At 40.4% G+C, this 18,878-nt stretch overlaps 1 protein-coding gene across 1 annotated transcript in view; it reads left to right on the top strand.

Annotated features, from left to right (window-relative positions):
- Positions 1-17,325, top strand: part of CLUL1 (clusterin like 1) — a 33,310-nt gene extending 15,985 nt beyond the window's left edge. Inside the window, exons 6-9 of the mRNA XM_019013887.4 lie at positions 604-741; positions 8,551-8,765; positions 12,139-12,326; positions 16,925-17,325. Coding sequence (XP_018869432.2) covers positions 604-741; positions 8,551-8,765; positions 12,139-12,326; positions 16,925-16,928 — 545 coding nt within the window. The 3' untranslated portion in view covers positions 16,929-17,325. The remainder of the gene's footprint in view (positions 1-603; positions 742-8,550; positions 8,766-12,138; positions 12,327-16,924) is intronic.
- The last annotated feature ends 1,553 nt before the right edge of the window (positions 17,326-18,878 follow it).

The raw sequence follows: 18,878 nt of genomic DNA, 5'->3' as shown, positions 1-18,878 counted from the left end.
TCATGACTCCTCCTAGAAAATAAAATTACATGCATTAATATATGTGTGTATATACTACTAATAAATTTCTAGTAATGAGATTCTTGGATTCAAGAGTGTGCAATTTTTAATAGCTGTTCAGTTGTCCCAGGAAATTATTGCACCAACGTGCATTTCTGTGTCTAAATATAGGAAAAAGAGCCACGCGCGGTGGCTCATGCCTGTAATCCCAGCACTTTGGGAGGCCGAGGTGGGTGGATCATTTGAGGTCAGGAGTTCAAGAAACCAGCCTGGACAACGTGGCGCAACCCCATCTCTACTAAAAGTACAAAGATTAGCTGGGCTTGGTGGCTCTCACCTGTAATCCCAGCTACTTGGGAGCCTGAGGCAGGAGAATCACTTGAACCCGGGAAGCAGAGGTTGCAGTGAGCCAAGATCCCGCCACTGCACTTTAGCCTGGGCAACAGAGCAAGACTCTGTCTCAAAAATAAATAAATTAAATACATACATACATATAGGAAAAAGATTTTGAAAGCACTGGTAAGAAAAAGCTGCGGCATTGTCTCCACTTCTTCAAAGTGCAAACTCTTATGACACTAACTGTAAATGTTATGTTCCCTGTAGCCCCTGACCATGGAGGCCTGATTTCAAAGATGTTACCTGGGCAGGACAGAGGACTCTGTGGGGAACTTGACCAGAATTTGTCAAGATGTTTCAAATTTCATGAAAAAGGCCAAAAATGTCAGGCTCACCTATCTGAAGGTAAATAATTGCTATTTTGTTTTTTATTCTACTTTAAGTTCTCAGGTACATTTTGTTATAAAGTTTCGGTGCCACAAAAGAAATAGCACTCGAATATAAAATTTTCTTTTTAATTCTCAGCAAGGCAAGTTACTTCTATAGAAGGGTGCGCCCTTACAGGTGGAGCAATGGTGAGCGTGCACTTGCCAAGGGAGGGGAAGGGGTTCTTATCCCTGACAACGCACGTGGCCCCTGCTGCTGTGTGGTTCCCCTATTGGCTAGGGTTAGATCGCACAGGCTAAACTAATTCCCATTGGCTAATTTAAAGAGAGTGATGAGGTGAGTGGTCTGGAGGGAAAAATGGTTATGACAGAGCAGGTCATCGGAATGAATCAGGGTGGAGCATGTAATCGAAAAAGGTTGCTTTACGAGGAAATTAAGTTTAAAAGTAGAAGGCAAATAATTGAACATACTGACATATTGATTATTTGGAAAGAAATTTAGAACTCACATCTAACAATTTTTTAGGGTTTCTTTAGTATTCTGGACAGAGGACAAAATCTCATCCTCACAAGCATAGTGGATTCATTTGCTTTCCTCCAAGCACTTTTTTGCAGGCTCATTTCCATCTGGGGGCATTCAATGTAGGTTTATAAACTGGTGTTTTGTTTGTTTGTTTTATGAGACGGAGTCTTGCTCTGTTGCCCAGGCTGGAGTGGCACAATCTCGGCTCACTGCAACCTCCACCTCTCGGGTTCAAGCAATTCTCCTGCCTCAGCCTGCCAAGTAGCTGGGATTACAGGCATGTGCCACCACGCCCGGCTAATTTTTTTGTATTTTTAGTAGAGACGAGGGTTTCACCATATTGGCCAGGCTGGTCTCGAACTCCTGACCTTGTGATCCGCCCACCTTGGCCTCCCAAAGTGCTGAGATTACAGGCATGAACCACCGTGCCTGGCCCGGTTTATAAACTTTTATTATTCCAAAGTATGTCATTCTTTCACTTTCTTTAATTCCCTAATTGTTCTTGTGATTTTTTTTATGATTAATGACCAAACACTATTGTGTGCAAAAGAAAAACCTTGAGCAAATTAGCGCAACTCCTTCCTTCTTACCGCAAGCAAAAAGAACCCCTGCCCCCGACCATGAAAGAAACCTTTCATTCTGTAAATCGGTGTTTAGACAAGTGAAATATTTTTTTGAAAGTGGCATTGGCTCTTTCCCATTGGTGGGTTAATTAACTAATTAGTATTTAAATAGGGAAAGTGGCTTCTCCTCCCAAGCCCCAGGAATCCTTTTCCCTCCCTTTCTAGTTCCTTCCCCAGGAAGGAAATCATTCTCCCTTTCCTCCATCCCTCCCCTCCCTTTCCCTTCTCCAGACTAAAGTCACTCCTCCAACCCCACCAGGGCCAAATTACAACTTTTCTTATATAAAACAAGAGCTTTTGATTCCTATGCTTCTGCATTTTATCTCACTAAAGCCCTAAGGGAAGGAAATTTTCAAAGTGTGGCTAATGGCTTACAGTAGGAAATTGGAAGATACAGGACGGACAGAAATCAACATGTCAGTAAATTCTACAACACTAGCTAGAGATTTAGGGCAAGTCATTTATGCTGTCTAGGCCTCAGTTGAGTAATTTGTAAATAAAGGACCCAAGATAATCTTTGGGTTCTAACAAAATTCTTCTGTAAATCAGTGGTCCCCAGCCTTTTGGCACCAGGGACTAGATTTGTGGAAGACAATTTTTCCAAAGATGGTGGGGCAGGGGGCATGTTTGGGGATGATCATCAGGCATTATTCTCCTAAGGAGCGCTCAGCCTAGACCCTTTGCATGCACAGTTCACAATAGGGTTTGTGCTCCTGTGAGAATGGAATGCCTCCGCTGATCTGACAGGAGGCGGGTCTCAGGCAGTCAGGCTTGCTCACCAGCCGCTCACCTCCTGCCGTACAGCTCCGTTCCTAAGAGGCTACAGGCTGATACAGGTCCATGGCCCAGGGGCTGGGGACCCCTGCTATAAAGGAAGTTCAGAAAAATCAGATTATAATTCATTTACTACCAAGTAATAGCTCTTTTGCCCTTAACTTCCCACAGTGAAGACCACTGGAGTAATTTATATCAACACAAAGAACAAAAAGCATGGTCAGTGGAAACTCCTGTCCCTCCCTTTGCTTTCTCTCCTCAATCTAACAATGAGCAACTTGCAACAAATTTCGCTGTTCCGAGAAAAGGGAGAATGGAATTGTTACAATCGTTTCTGTCACCTAGGCTGGAGTGCAGTGGTGTGATCTTCGCTCACTGAAACCTCTACCTCCTGAGTTCAAGCGATTCTGCGCCTCAGCCTCCTGAGTAGCTGGGATTACTGGCATGTGCCACCATACCTGGCTAATTTTTGTATTTTTAGTAGAGATGGGGTTTCACCATATTGGTCAGGCTGGTCTCGAACTCCTGACCTCGTGATCCTCCCACCTCAGCCTCCCAAAGTGCTGGGATTACAGGTGTGAGCCATCGCGCCTGGCCAACAAATTGTTACAATGTTAAACAACATAATATCCTAAACATATTGGCTTTTAAAGTATCATTAGATACACCACAATACTAATAAAGGTTACCTTTGGGTTTTAAGATTAAAGATGATTTTTAAAAATACTTCTTTCTGTATTTTCCAAACTTTTAACCATAAACATAAGATATTCCTTGACTTAGGATAGGATTATGTCACAACCCATCATAAGTTTGAAAAATCGTAAGTTGAACCATTGTAAGTTGGGGACCATATGTACATGTATGCATATATGATATTAAAAATTATTAGACATCTTTAAAATTTGACTTTTTAACATATTACTTTTATTTAATCACCTTGCTCAAGGAGCCTGTAAATTACATATTAATATTCTCCATTATGAATTAAGTCTTTCCATTGTGCAAATTAATGCATTGCAGAAGTTCTAAACATCTATATGCTTTGCAACTCGAAAGGAGTAAGTTTCCCTTTCTAATTTTTTTATTCAATTAAATAAAAAAACATGAATTTAATAGAGTCTATTAAATTAGATCATTATTCGAGTGGTTAGTAAACCTGTTTGGAGTCGACAACACTCCCTTTCTCTCTTTTTTTTTTTTTTTTTGTGCCAGAGTCTTGCTCTGTCGCCGAGGCTGGAGTGCAATGGCACGATCTCGGCTCACTGCAACCTCCACTTCCCAGGTTCAAGTGATTCTCCTGCCTCAGCCTCTCGAGTAGCTGGGATTACAGGCACCCGCCACCATGCCCAGCTACTTTGTTGTATTTTTAGTAGAGATGGGGTTTCACCATGTTGGTTAGGCTGGTGGTGAACTCCTGACCTCAAGTGATTTGCTTGCCTCTGCCTCCCAAAGTGCTGGGATTACAGGCGTGAGCCACCATGCCCAGCCCCTTTCTCCTTTTTAAATATCACCAGCCTGGGTTCTTTGTTTTTTTTGTTTTGTTTTGTTTTTGTTTTTGTTTTTTTTGAGGCGGAGTCTTGCTCTGTCGCCCAGGCTGGAGTGCCGTGGCACAATCTTGGCTCAGTGCAACCTCCGCCTTCTGGGTTCATGCCATTCTCCTGCCTCAGCCTCCTGAGTAGCTGGGACTACAGGCGCCCGCCACCATGCCCGGCTAAATTTTTGTATTTTTAGTAGAGACGGGGTTTCACCGTGTTAGCCAGGATGGTCTCGATCTCCTGACCTTGTGATCCACCTGCCTCGGCCTCCCAAAGTCCTGGGATTACAGGCTTGAGCCACCATCCCTGGCCTCCAGCCTGGGTTCTTATTGACACCGAATTCTCAGGTTAGTTGGGCTAGTGAGGAAGTCAGGTTACACGGGCCACAGAACAAGAACAAGGATTGTTCTTTCTCTCCCTCTTCCACTTCATTCTCTGTCAGCCTCTCCCCACCTCAGTAGTTGGTCTTTTCTCCCCCTTCTTTTGAAAGCAGAGTCCATTATACAAATGGACTTGTTTACTTCTCCACATCCCTCTTGTGCAAATTTTCTGCCATGGACACCTCTACCCCACCTTAGAATGTATATTAGACAATTTTGACATCTAGAATGTCTTGTTGGGCAAAAAAGCGTTTGGAAAGCGTTGCTCCAGGTAGCTTTGATTATAAACTGGACCTTTTCACGGGGTTACCTAGAGCAGTTGAGAGTGCTCTTGTTCCTGGCCAGGTGCAGTGGCTCATGGCTGTAATCCCAGCACTTTGGAAGGCCGAGGTGGGCGGATCACCTGCGGTCAGGAGTTTGAGACCAGCCTGGCCAACATGGCGAAACCCCATGTATTCTACTAAAAATACAAAAATTAGCCAGATATGGTGGCACGAACCTGTAATCCTAGCTACTCAGGAGGCTGAGGCAAGAGAATTGCTTGAAGCTGGGAGGCAGAGGTTGCAGTGAGCTGAGATCAAGCCTCCAGCCTGGGCCTCAGAGTGAGACTCCGTCTTGAAAAATAATAATAATAATAAATAGATAAATAAAATTTAAAAAAATAAAAAAGGAGTGCTCTCTCTCCTGAATTGCTGACTCGAGGACTCTCTCAGCCTGTTTTATCATTTGGAAGGGGAAATAATATATCTGCTTCATACACATCTTTAGAAGTTTAAATAAAATGTCTGAAATATCAATGGTTCTCATTATTCAAATATTTGTTTTTTAAGTCACAGTTGCAAGGTTATATACAGAAGCATAGGTTTTTATAACAGAAAAATATACACTTAATATACTGACCTCTTACAAAAATAGTCCTGCTCAAGCATCCCATCTATGTATCATTAACATCTATTTCTTTCTACCCAGCTAAAATAGTTTATTAATAATCCTTGAATGTCACAAGATAATACAGAATAAATCAGATAATACATTAAAATGCACCTGATAATCAATATGCACCAGATAATGGACACAGTATACATCAGATAATACAGTACAAATTAGTGTTGCAAAGGTAAAATGTAAAGAATGTCCTAATGTTCTCCCATGCTGCTTAAAACTGTTATTATAAATTGCTTTTTATTATAAATATATAAAGAATGATGTAATAGGCCAGCCATGGTGGCTCATGCCTGTAATTCCAGGTCTTTGGGAGGCTGAGGCAGGAGAATCACTTGAGGTTAGGAGTTTGAGACCAGCCTGGCCAACATGGTGAAACCCCGTCTCTACTAAAAATATAAAAATTAGCCAGGTGTGGTGGTGCGCACCTGTAGTCTCAGCTACTCCGGAGGCTGAGGCAGAAGAATCGCTTGAAACCAGGAGGCGGAGGTTGCAGTGGGTCGAGATCGAGCAACTGCACTCCAGCCTAGGTGACAGAGCGAGACTTTGTCTCAGGAAAAAAAAAAAAAAAATTCTCAGTCACCTAGATTGAGAAATAGAACATTACCAAAACAGACAAAGCCCCACTGTGTTCCCATCCACATCACATTCACTTTATCTCCTCAAAAGGAAAGTGCCATTTTGAATTTAGTATTAATTATTTCCTTGCATTTCTTCCTACTCATATCATGCGCCTATATACATATAATATATACAAATGCCGATATCATACATAGCAATGTTTTACATTTCGATTTTTGCATTGTCAATGTAGAATTTTTAAACTTAAAAATATGCTTCATACAGCCGGGTGTGGTGGCTCATGCCTGTAATCCCAGCACTTTGGGAGGCCAAGGCGGGCGGATCACGAGGTCAGGAGTTCGAGACCAGCCTGACCAACATGGTGAAACCCCATCTCTACTAAAAATACAAAAAAAAAAAAAAATTAGCTGGTCATGGTGGCGCTTGCCTGTAATCCCAGCTACTCAGGAGGCTGAGGCAGGAGAATTGTTTGAACCCAGGAGGCAGAGATTGCAGTGAGCCGAGATCGCACCATTGCACTCCAGCCTGGGTGACAGAGCGAGACTCCATCTCAAAAAAAAAAAAAAAAAAAAAAAAGCTTCATACAAACATGAAACGGGCACATGTCTGGCTGGGCGCGGTGGCTCATGCCTGTAATCCCAGCACTTTGGGAGGCCAAGGCAGGCAATCACTTAAGGCCAGGAGTTCGAGACCAGCCTGGTCAACATGGTGAAACCCCATCTCTACTAAAACTACAAAAATTAGCCAGGCATGGTGGCATGCGCCTGTAGTCCCAGCTACTCGGGAGGCTGAGGCACAAGAATCACTTGATCCCAGGAAGCAGAGGTTGCAGTGAGCCAAGATTGTGTCACTGCACTCCTGCCTGGGTAACAGAGTGATACTCTGTCTCAAACAAACAAACAAACAAACAAAAAACAAAGAAAAGAAAAAGAAAAAAGAAATGGGCACATGTCAAATGTTAATTTGACTGTTTAACTTACTAATGAAGGAACCAGCAGGGTGTTAGAGCTGGGTCAAAGAAGTATAAGAGAGACTGGAGTGCTTACAGTCAAGCAGACAGAATGCTGAAAGATTATGAAATTAGATATAAGTTAGTTAATATTTGAAAGGGCAACTAAACTGTAAACCTTGCCATTATCTTTTCTATCAGACCAAAATAATTTACATCTCTACTAGACAAACATTTGCCACTTTTCAATCCATTATTTACGGGTAATTTCATGGAGTCTGGCCGTAATCAACAGTAAATAGTAAAGCCAACAAAGGATCTCTTCCCTAGACCTTGAAGTGATCTTTGGGTGGACCCCTTAGACAATAATTTAGTATGACATTGAGAGGACACGCAAGCCTGGGCAGCATAGTGAGACCCGCCTCTACAAAAAAAATTAAAAATTAGCCGGGCATGGTGGTGTGAGCCTGTAGTCCCAGCTACTCAGGAGGCTAAGGTGGAAATAGCACTTGAGCCCAGGAATTCGAGGCTGTAGTGAGCTATGATCATGCCATTGCACTCCAGCCTGGGTAACAGAGCGAGAACCTGTCTTGAAAAAAAAAAAGAAAGAAAGAAAGAAAAAAGAAAAAGAAACAAAAGGAAATGCAGCCATTCTTTTGCCTTATTTCCAAGTTCTGGATAATTTTTCTTTTTTAACAATATAAATATTATCACTTATGTATTCTTTTGCAATATGGCTTTTCACTCAGTGTAGTTTGCAAGGGTTAGACATGTGAATGCATGCTGCTCTAGTTCATTAATTCACTGTTGTATGTTGGTCTATGTAGGCATATCACAATTTATTCATTCCCTAGCTGAAGTACATTTGCTTTCAAGGTTTTGCTATTATAAACAAATCTCATACCTTTAATCAAATAATAATTTTGTCTCTTCAATCAGCTTTGATTTGCTTTGTTCTAATACTAAGCACACAACTATAATTATAATTTCATTACTGATAAATATAAAATATTTTCCAAAACATCACAAATCTTTTTTTTTTCACTATTTACTATACACTTTTGGTCTTAATTTAAAGCGGCTTCACTATATGTGGTTCTTTTCCTCTTTTCCCATACTAATTACTGGTACTGGACATATACATCCAAAATCAAATAGTAGTGTCCTTTTTAAGGGATAAATGGGATGTGATGTAAAAGGGGCATAGTAGGGACTTCATCTGTTTTGGCAAATTTTTTCTTAATATAGGTGGTAGGCATGTGGAATTTATAACAAAAAGTTCTGTCTCCAGCCCAGTTTCTGTTACATAAAACCATATAATTAACAGTTAAACTGGATCTGGTTTGACACGGATGTAGACGATATTAATAATTACTCCAGAACAACAGGCATAACTAAAAACTCCCACAGGCAAAAGGGGAAAATAGCAAATGTAAGGGCTGGGACTTAAGCCCATGTTGCCCACCTCCAAGTTTCATGGACTTTTTCCTTCTCCACATTACTTTCTTCTCTGCTAGACTGTCCTGATGTACCTGCTCTGCACACAGAATTAGACGAGGCGATCAGGTTGGTCAATGTATCCAATCAGCAGTATGGCCAGATTCTCCAGATGACCCGGAAGCACTTGGAGGACACCGCCTATCTGGTGGAGAAGATGAGAGGGCAATTTGGCTGGGTGTCTGAACTGGCAAACCAGACCCCAGAAACAGAGATCATCTTTAACTCAATACAGGTAAAGGAGAGACCCAAGAGCAGATACGGAAGTGACATGTGCATACATTGATTTCACTGTTAATTTACTTATGAATTGTATCTGAATTTGAAAACAAGCTGTAGGAGGTATTCATATTTCCATTGTGATTGCCTTCAGGCTGACTTGATTTAATGTAGTTCATGGTCTTTAGAAAACAAGAAAGTCCATAAAGAAAATCAATTTGAAACACAAAATACTTTCTAATCTAGAAATGGCTATTTCTGCTTAGAGTTATAGGGCTATAACTGATAGAGGTAACCTTGAAGAAATATGGCCAATGTAGGTTTTAGGAGAGAAGACTTACACACACACATAAAGCAATTTGAGTTCAAAATTTGACTCTGAAACTTACCAGCTGAGTAAGCTTGGGAAAGTACCTCAACCATTCTAGGCCTCAGTGTTCCACCTGTAAAATGGTAACAATCATAGCTATCTTAACGTGTACACCTATAAAGTGATTAGTATAGATTTCTTATACAAAACAAGAGCTCCGTAAATTATAGCTCTTATTAGTTGCTGACACAATAAAGCCACTGAGTTATCTTGAGAATTAAACATTTATATATTACTCTTCACATAAAAATACATTGCCAGCTGGGCGCGGTGGCTTATGCCTGTAATCCCAGCACTTTGGGAGGGCGAGGTGGGTGGATCACTTGAGGTCGGGAGTTCGAGACTAGCCTGGCTAATGTGGCGAAACCCTGTCTCTACCAAAAACATAAAAAATTAGCCAAGTGTGATGGCACACACCTGTAATCCCAGCAACTCAGGAGGCTGAGGCAGGAGAATCACTTGAACCCGGAAGGCAGAGGTTGCAGTGAGCTGAGATCGTGCCACTGCACTCCAGCCTGGGCGACAGAAGGAGACTCTGTCTCAAAAAAAACAAAAATAAAAACATATTGCCATCTTAAATTCTACCTATACCATGACTCCCAGATTCAGTCAATAACTTTTTGCATAACATGCAAGTGACTTTTCTTCCTAAGACATCCCCCCTCCAACACACACACATTTACCTTCATCTACAAATGCACCAGGCTAGTGATTCCTGATGAGGCTGGTTTTGAGGGGTTCCCAAAAAGACTTGGATACAAAAATTACTGGGCAGAGCAATTGAAGATGCAATATTCTGTGTAGTATGTTAGGTTATGTTGGTGCCCTATCCAGATCCCTGAGGATCCCTTTTACCAGCTCCCACTGGTGCTGGTGCTGCTGCTGCTGCTAACTGCTTATCTCTGAAACTTTCTCCCAAAGATTGCCCTTGGAGCACTTATGCCCCAGAGCTTCCTGCAGGATCAGGCTGAGGCTAACGGTCATCTGAAGCCATATCCTTGCTTAGCTTCTTTCACTTCTCTAGTTTGCGTTCCTCATCCCCTTAAAAGTTGCACCTGAGAGCATTCCTTATAAACCACTTCTGTCAGAATCTCAGGCACTGCTTCTAGGAAATTAGACTTACGGCATTCTATAATCCAGCATTTCCCTCTTTTTTCAAACTACAAAGCTGTGGATCATGCATGATTTGAGAAATAAGTTTAGAAAGTCACAGCAAGCTCATTAAAAAACAAAATTAAAAACCATACAAAAAATAGAATAGGACAAAGAAAATATTAGCATGCATTGCATTTCATAAGTCATATGCACATCACAGAATTTCATTTCCATTTTGTATGCGTATGTGTGTAAACATATATACACATATGTAGACATACGTGTGTGTTTTGAACCATGATATCAAGTGTATTCATTACTACAGACCACAGTCAAAGGGTTTTGAAAGCCACTATTCCAATCCCTGCCAGCTCTCTGATTCTATAATTCTATTAGATTACACTTGAGGAAGGTAAAATAATTCAATATATTTGATCATCCTCGCATATATAGACTTTTAGTTTAACAAGGAAAAAGTCTTGTATTGAAGAATAAAACTTGAAGAAAAATTTTAGCAGTGCTTTCAACCTTTAGAAATCTATAGTCAATATTTAGTTGTTTTTACCATTGTCAGTATTTTGCATTCTGTGCTTTGATTTACTTCCATTCTAGTGTCTCTGAGCAACATAACAGATTTATCTAAAATTCTTTATGCTGATAACAAAGGCACTTCTATATAAAAACCTCCACATAAAATAAAATTATGGTTTTCAATTATACATTTTTATAACAATTACTACCACTTAAGAGCATTTACTGGGTGTCAGGCAATGTTCTAAGAACTTTTTCCATATATCAGATCATTTAATACCCTCAATGACCCTATAAGGGAAGTAGAATTCTTTCCCCAGTTTTTCAAATGAGGCACAAAGGAGGTTAAGCAACTTGTCTGAGCTCACACAGCTAGTAAATGGTAGAACTAGAATTCAAACTCAAGCAGTATTTCTCTAGAATCAGTGAACATAACCACTTTGCTAGACTGCCTGTGAAGCTACTTTTCTCAAAACAGCTCCTATTTCACCATGTAAAGAAAAGTACAAACCCACAAAATAGCAAGTGCTGAAGAGAAGCCTTATGAAAGAAATATACAAATTCCAGCAAGTGAAAACGGTTGTGGCCCCTGGTTGTATAATAGTTACATGGGTGTTGACTTTACAATTATTTAAACCAAACATAAATACTTTATGCAGTTTTTATGTATGTTATACTCACAGAAAGAGAAGAGAAAAATTTTTAAATCATTCTCTTAAGGTTACATCAAGTTACGTATCAGTTCAGTTCCATTTAAATGATTCAAATCAAAGTCTGTGAATTTGAGAATTTATTAAGAGAGTAACATACATGTTATTCATTAAGAGTAACATAAATTTTGCATTGATTCTTGCCAAAATCACACCTACAACCATAAATTGTAAATTTCTAGGAAAACTCAGTACAAAACTTGGTGCAATGCAATAAAATTTGTGGCACAGACAGTAATACTCAGCAAACATCCCACCTCCTCTCTCATATTTTCCAGCTCCCCTTGTGGTTAAACGTTGCCGTGTGGCAAGTTCTGGCCAGTGAAGCGTGAGCAAAACTGAAAAGGGTTCTTTGTAGACTGAGACAGTGAAGAGCCTATGTGTGCTCATCTATTCTCTTTTTCTGCTGAGGGCACAAAGAAAGTCATGAAATCATGTGCTACAGCTATGAGATAATGTGCCTTTGCCTACCAGGCTTCTCAGTGTTTACTGGTATGGAGCCCTTGTAATGGACACATAACATGAACAAGAAATAAATCTTTGTTGCATGAAGCCCTAGGAATGCCAGGACTAATCTGTTACCTCAGCACAACCTAGCCTATCCTGACTAAGGTGGTATTAAATTACTATTGAATGTGTATTGGGATTTAGTAAACTTTTACTGTATAATCCTTCTTCTGTAGGTAGTTCCAAGGATTCATGAAGGAAATATTTCCAAACAAGATGAAACAATGATGACAGACTTAAGCATTCTGCCTTCCTCTAATTTCACACTCAAGATCCCTCTTGAAGAAAGTGCTGAGAGTTCTAACTTCATTGGCTACGTAGTGGCAAAAGCTCTACAGCATTTTAAGGAACATTTTAAAACCTGGTAAGCAGAGTGCCTGGTTAGGAATGCCTTGTTGACAGGAATAGTTAATTCTCAAAAGGGAAAAACAAAACTTGTTTCAAAATACCTGGAAAATATGTTTAACCTCATTAATAAAGACATGAAAACAAACAAGATGGCATTTTCTGCCTATCAAATTTGCAAATTAAAAAAAAAACCAGGAAATCCTGATAGGAATGTGATGAAATGGGAATTCTCATATGTCATGTATTGGTGGGAACATAATTGGTTTTGCATTTTTGAAAGCTATTTGATTATGCATATGAAGAGCCATAAAATTTCTTTTTGATATAATAATTCCACTTCCGAAATCAATCCTAAGGAATAAATCTAAATTTGATGAAAAGTTCTCCCTCCAAGATCTAGATTTGCAGCATTATTTAAAATATTAAAATGTTGGCCGGGCGCAGTGGCTCATGCCTGTAATCCCAGCACTTTGGGAGGAGAAGGCGGGCGGATCACGAGGTCAGGAGATTGAGACCATCCTGGCTAACACGGAGAAACTGCATCTCTACTAAAATAAAAAAAATTAGCCGGGCTTGGTGGCAGGCGACTGTAGTCCCAGCTACTCAGGAGGCTGAGGCAGGAGAATGGCGTGAACCTGGGAGGCGGAGCTTGCAGTGAGCCGAGATAGTGCCACGGCACTCCAGCCTGGGCGACAGAGCGAGACTCTGTCTCAAAAAAAAAAAAAAGAAAAGAAAAAAAATATAAAAATGTTAAACATACACTTAATGTGTAAAAACAAGAGAGTGGTTAAGTAGATTATGACTAAATACACTCAATACATTTTATGAAACGTTAAAAATATTCAAAAAATTTAAATAATGACTCGCTAACTACTTTAACAAGAGCTTTATTATCAGCTAGTCTTGGAGGTAATATTATTATCATGATTTTACAGAAAAAGATCCTGAGGCTCAGTGTCCAAGGTCCAATGAACTACTCAGGTCGGAGGTGGTAGAGCAAGAATGTGGAGCCAGTTCTCTCTCTGACTCCATCATCACACTGCACTGCTTCCTGTTAAGATATTTGCTCAAAAAATGCGAGATATAAAAATCTGGGTAATATGATCAATCTTAAAGAATAATTACATTTTAAGTTATTCATAAGAGACCTTGTTAGTAGGTCACCATCAATGTGTAATTAAGCCAGATGTGACAGGATTTGCTGCCTCTCCCTTTACTTCTGAATTTTGGAGGCCTTTTTTTTTTTTTCTAGTTGTATCAGTCAAACAACCAATATCTTTTTAGCATCTACTAAGTTTAGATACGGGAACTGGTACTCTGAAAGAGAAAATGAGAAATTTGACAAGATCCTGTCCCCAAGGAGCTTCCTATCCAACAGGGGCACAAGACAGATAGACAGACACACACACACACACAACTATAAAGCAAGGCAAGATTTAGAGAGTGCACAGGAGTGGGCTCTGGGAGTTCAGGGGACGGTCGTTCACATTCTGGTAGGGAAGATACTTCTGAGCTGGATATATTCCCTTTCTCACTGTCCTTCTATCCCCTCTCTTCCTCTCTTCCTCTCTTTTCCTCTTTCTTCTCCGTCCTCCCACTCTGTCCTCTCCCTTTCTTTCCTTTTTTTCTTCCTTTCTTTTTTTTTTTTTTTTTGAGACAGAGTCTTGTTCTGTCACCCAGACTGGCATACAGTGGCACGATCTCGGCTCACTGCAACCTCGGCCTCCCAGGTTCAAATGATTCTTGTGCCTCAGCCTCCTGAGTAGCTGGGATTACAGGCGCACACCACCATGCCTGGCTAATTTTTGTGTTTTTTAGTAGAGACAGGGTTTCACCATGTTGGCCAGGCTGGTCTCGAACTCCTGACCTCAAGTAATCCACCCACCTTGGCCTCCCAAAGTGCTGGGATTACAGGCATGAGCCACCACACTGGCCTCCTCTCCCTTTCTTAAAAATACATCAATTAATTAAATATATAAATGTAGATACACACACAGGCAGAATCAAAGTGTATAGGTTGGAGAGGAGACTATTCCAAAAAGGGGGACGGCATGGGCAAATACAGCAAGAAAGAGTGGAGCATCTAGGTATTGAGGGTGCTGGGAAGTCCTGCTAAAGTGGTCCCCTCCCACTGTGGGGCCTTTGAGTTTCCCTGTGCCAGGGTACCTGCCCTCTGTGAGTTTGAGTTCTTTCCTTGCTTGCAAGCAACCAAGACCAGCTCAGCTAAAAGAAATGGAAGGATACTGACTCATGAGTCAGAGGGGAAGCTGGACGTCTATGCCCAGAGCCAGGCAGAGATGGGTCAGGTCTAGAGTCTGGGAGGAGGAAACCGATGGACAGCTGCTTCAGGGCCCAGCGCTCAGGGTGAAGCAGCTGCAGTTGTTTTTAGTCCTCAGATCACTCTGCTCAAGATGTGACTTGCCAGGAGGAATCTGGCTGGCCCAGCTGGGACATGTGTGTCTACCTCTAGACCAGGAGAGAGGAGAGTCTTGGTTGACAGTCCCCATGTAGTACCTCTTTGTTTAGGTTACTGAGTCATCAACAGATCTCAGTTCAAATAGTCACTTCTTCAGGGGCAATATACCCTCTTCTACCCATAAACTAGGGGCAACATACCCTCTCTCCCCTTTCATACATGACCATAACACCATGTAGCACTCAACTCTTGTAAGTTGACATTTACCCACGTGGCTCTTTATGAACGTTCATCTCCATCCCGAGACCTACGGTCCATGAGGGTACCACCGTTCTAGGGTTTTTGCTCTTCTGTTTGTCAGTGGGGACTTAGGACTCTGCCTGGCACAGGGCAAACCCTCAATATTTGTTGAATAAATTAATTAATAAACACGTGTAAATGAATATTAGTAGAATACAACAAGAGTAACAGTAGGCGAAGGTGGAAGGTGAAGGTGGGAAGAGGTCAGGGCTCTGAGTGCTGGGCTGTGGAGTCTGAGCTTCACTCTACAGCGCTGGTGAGACACGATAGGTTTTAGAGAAAGGAAGCCTCATGCTGGTGCCCCAGTGGGTACTGACTATGCATTTGTAGCCAAATCAAAGTATTTCCCATAAAGTCACCTATCTCTTCCCAGTTGTTGGGACTTCCAATGGCAATGGGAAGTAAGATACTGAGTAATTGGGAGATCAAGCAAATTATTTACTAACAAGGCACACGAAGTGATTTTTCACAGGCAATGTTAATGTTTTTCTTTTTTATGTAGTTTTAAAATTCTAAAAGTAACAAAATCACAACTACCAAACATTTGGATGACAAAAATTATCCATAATCCCACCATCTTAACACAATATAGCTATATATATATATATAGCTAAATTTAATAACAGCAATGTCTGCAGTACCACTTTCTCAAATACTAACTGGCATTTCAATTTTTTGAGACAGTCTCTCTCTGTTGCCCAGGCAGGATTGCAGTGGCGTGATCTCGGCTCACGGCAACCTCCACCTCCCAGGTTCAAGCGATTCTCATGCCTCAGCCTCCCAAGCAGCTGGGATTACAGGTGTGCACCACCACACTTGGCTAATTTTTGTATTTTTTAGTAGAGATGTGTTTTTACCATGTTGGCCAGGCTGGTCTCAAACTCCTGGCCTCAAGTGATCCTTCCACCTCAGCCTCCCCAAGGGCTGGTATTACAGGCATGAGCCACTGCCTGGCCTGGCATTTCAATTTTTAAAATCTTCAGTAATAAATGAAAATTTTTATCTTATTGTTATAATTTTTATGGTTTTTTATTATTCATGAGAATAAACATTTTCCAAGTTTGTTTACTAACTGAATTTCTTTTTTGTGCACCTTACTTGGTATCATGGATAAAATTTTGTCAATTTTCTGATTATATCAATGCATTCAGGGTCCCAAACCTGCCAAAGTTTAAAGAGAAAGATATTAAGGGAAAAACCAGGAAAAGATGGTAGAGAAGAATCACCCTGGCATTTTCAATCACATAAACATTTGCTAGGTGCCCTAGCTGCAGGTATACAGCTCACTGAAACATGAATTCCAATTTTATAGGGTGAAATATATATTTAGAACCCTCTTCTGGAACTTTCTTCTAGTTATCTAGCATCCTAAGTGCCTGGACGTTCCTGATTGGTTTGCAATGTGTTTTATTTCCCATCCCCAAGTTTCACAGCTGCCTGCCCTGGGATCTACAGTCACAGGCTGTAACACAGTATCTTGCACATCCCGAGTATTTAATAAGCTTTTGTAGATGGGCTCTTACCATCATCATCATCGTGAAAGGCAAATATACAAAATTTGTTGACTAATGTAATGAGTCATGAGTAACAGAAGTTTACTGACCAAACACTACGTGCATGTAGAGTACAGAATAAACACTTTATTATCACATCAGAGGAAAAGACCATCTTAGAGGCTCAACAACCCAGGAAAGCTGTGAAGATTTCTTCAAATTGTTAAGAATATCCATGCATATGGGTTTCACATTATTTTGCTACATACAGTACCAATTTTTCCAAAAGCCAACAGCAGGTATTCTATTACCCATCCTGGACTTTTACTCCAAGAAAAAATACACTGAGTCTGTGAGTAATTTATTAGTATTTTGATCATTGCTGCCTTTTTTTTTTTTTTTAAGGTAAGAAGATCTAATGCATCCTATATCCAGTAAGTAGAATTATCTCTTCATCTGGGACCTGGAAATCCTGAAATAAAAAAGGATAATGCAATAAACATAGTTGCAGGAAAGTATGTTAGCTATATACTATGAAGTACTCTTAGTTTACTTATGTTGAATGGCTTAGCTATTAATACTCAAATTGAGTTAAAATGAAAAGTCCTCCTTAAAAAATCAAACGTAATATGTATTACATTTCATGGTACATTAGTAGTTCTTTGTATATTGAATAAATACTAAATCACCTAGGTGTCTATGTTCTATCACATCTACAAACATGTCACTTCCTAGTTAACAAAATGTTCTTCCTTTAGTTTGCTTTTGCACTTAAAATATATATAATTGACTTTTTTGGAGAAAAATCTAAGATTCATTGCTTTGTTTTGTAAAGACCAATAGGTTCTGTATAGTCTTTTTTTAAATTGTGGTAAAATACACATGGCATTAATTTACCATTTTAACCATTTTAAAGTGCACAGTTTGTGGCATTAAGTACACTCACATTGCTGTGCAACCATCACCACCGTCCATCTTCAGAACCTTTTTATCTTCCCAAACTGAAACTCTGTACTCGTTAAGCACTCACTTCCCGTTTCCCCATCCCCCAGCCCCTAGCAACCACGACTGTACTTTCTATGAATTCGACTACTCTAGGTACTGCATGTAGGTGGAATCATACAGTATTTGTCTTTTGTTTTGTTTTGTTTTGTTTTTTGTTTTCTAAGACAGGGTCTCACTCTGTCGCCCAGGCTGGAGTGCAGTGGTGCAATCACAGTGTCCTTTTGTGACTGGTTTATTTCACTTAGTGCAATGTTTTCAAGGTTCATCCATGTTGTTGCATGTCTCAGAACTTCCTTTTTTAGGCTAATATTCTTGCATATATTTACCTAGTTTTGCTTATCCATTCAGCCATTGATGGACACTTGGATTGCTTCCATCTTTTGGCTATTGTGAATAATGCTGTTTTGAACGTGGGTGTGCTACATAGTTACTTTTTAAAATTGGCACAACAGCGCTGTCTTTTGACATACATATTTTATGGAAAACACAAGATTTTTCTGGCTGACGCTCAACCTCATAATTTGGACCTTGTTGCAACACAATAATAGGAGAGCTATATGTCAGTATATATCACTAAGGATTACAATGAGAGTATATACAGTCAGTATTTCAAGTTATAAAAAGAAATGAAGGCCAGGCACGGTGCCTCACACCTGTAATCCCAGCACTTTGGGAGGCCAAGGTGGGTGGATTACCTGAGGTCAGGAGTTTGAAACCAGCCTGGCCAACCTGGTGAAAACCTGTATCTACTAAAAATACAAAAATTGGCCAGGTGTGGTGGCGCATGCCTGTAATCCCAGCTACTCAGGCGGCTGAGATGGGAGAATTGCTTGAACCTGGGAGGCAGAGGTTGCACTGAGCCAAGATTGTGCCACTGTACTCCAGCCTGGGCAACAGAGCGAGACTCTTTTTTAATAAATAAATAAATAAATAAATAAATAAATAAATAAATAAATAAAAGAAATGTAATGAAAGAGAGAGAACTCTGAACTTTTAAAGAACTTTTCACCCAGTCTTCATCTATCTGATAGAAAGGCTTGTCAGAGAAAGTTAGAGTTCAGAGGCAGCCAATTGAATATAATTAACTCCAAATGAAGATAAACCTTTTCTAAATCATAACTGAAGGCTATAAAAAATGAGAATTATGTATATATTTTTTTGAGACAGGGTCTTACTCTATTGCCCAGGCTGGAGTGCAGTGGCATGATCTGGGCTCACTGAAGCCTGACCTCCTTGGCTCAGGTGATCCTCCCACCTTAGCCTCCTGAGTAGCTGGGACTACAGGTACTACCATGCCTGTCTATTTTTGTATTTTTTTAGTAGAGATGGGGTTTCTCCATGTTGTCCAGGCTGG

This window comes from Gorilla gorilla, chromosome 17 (assembly GCF_029281585.2).
Source record: "Gorilla gorilla gorilla isolate KB3781 chromosome 17, NHGRI_mGorGor1-v2.1_pri, whole genome shotgun sequence".
NCBI lineage: Eukaryota > Metazoa > Chordata > Mammalia > Primates > Hominidae > Gorilla > Gorilla gorilla.
Note: the sequence above shows the minus strand (reverse complement) of the source record. Positions and strands in the feature narration are given on the sequence as shown.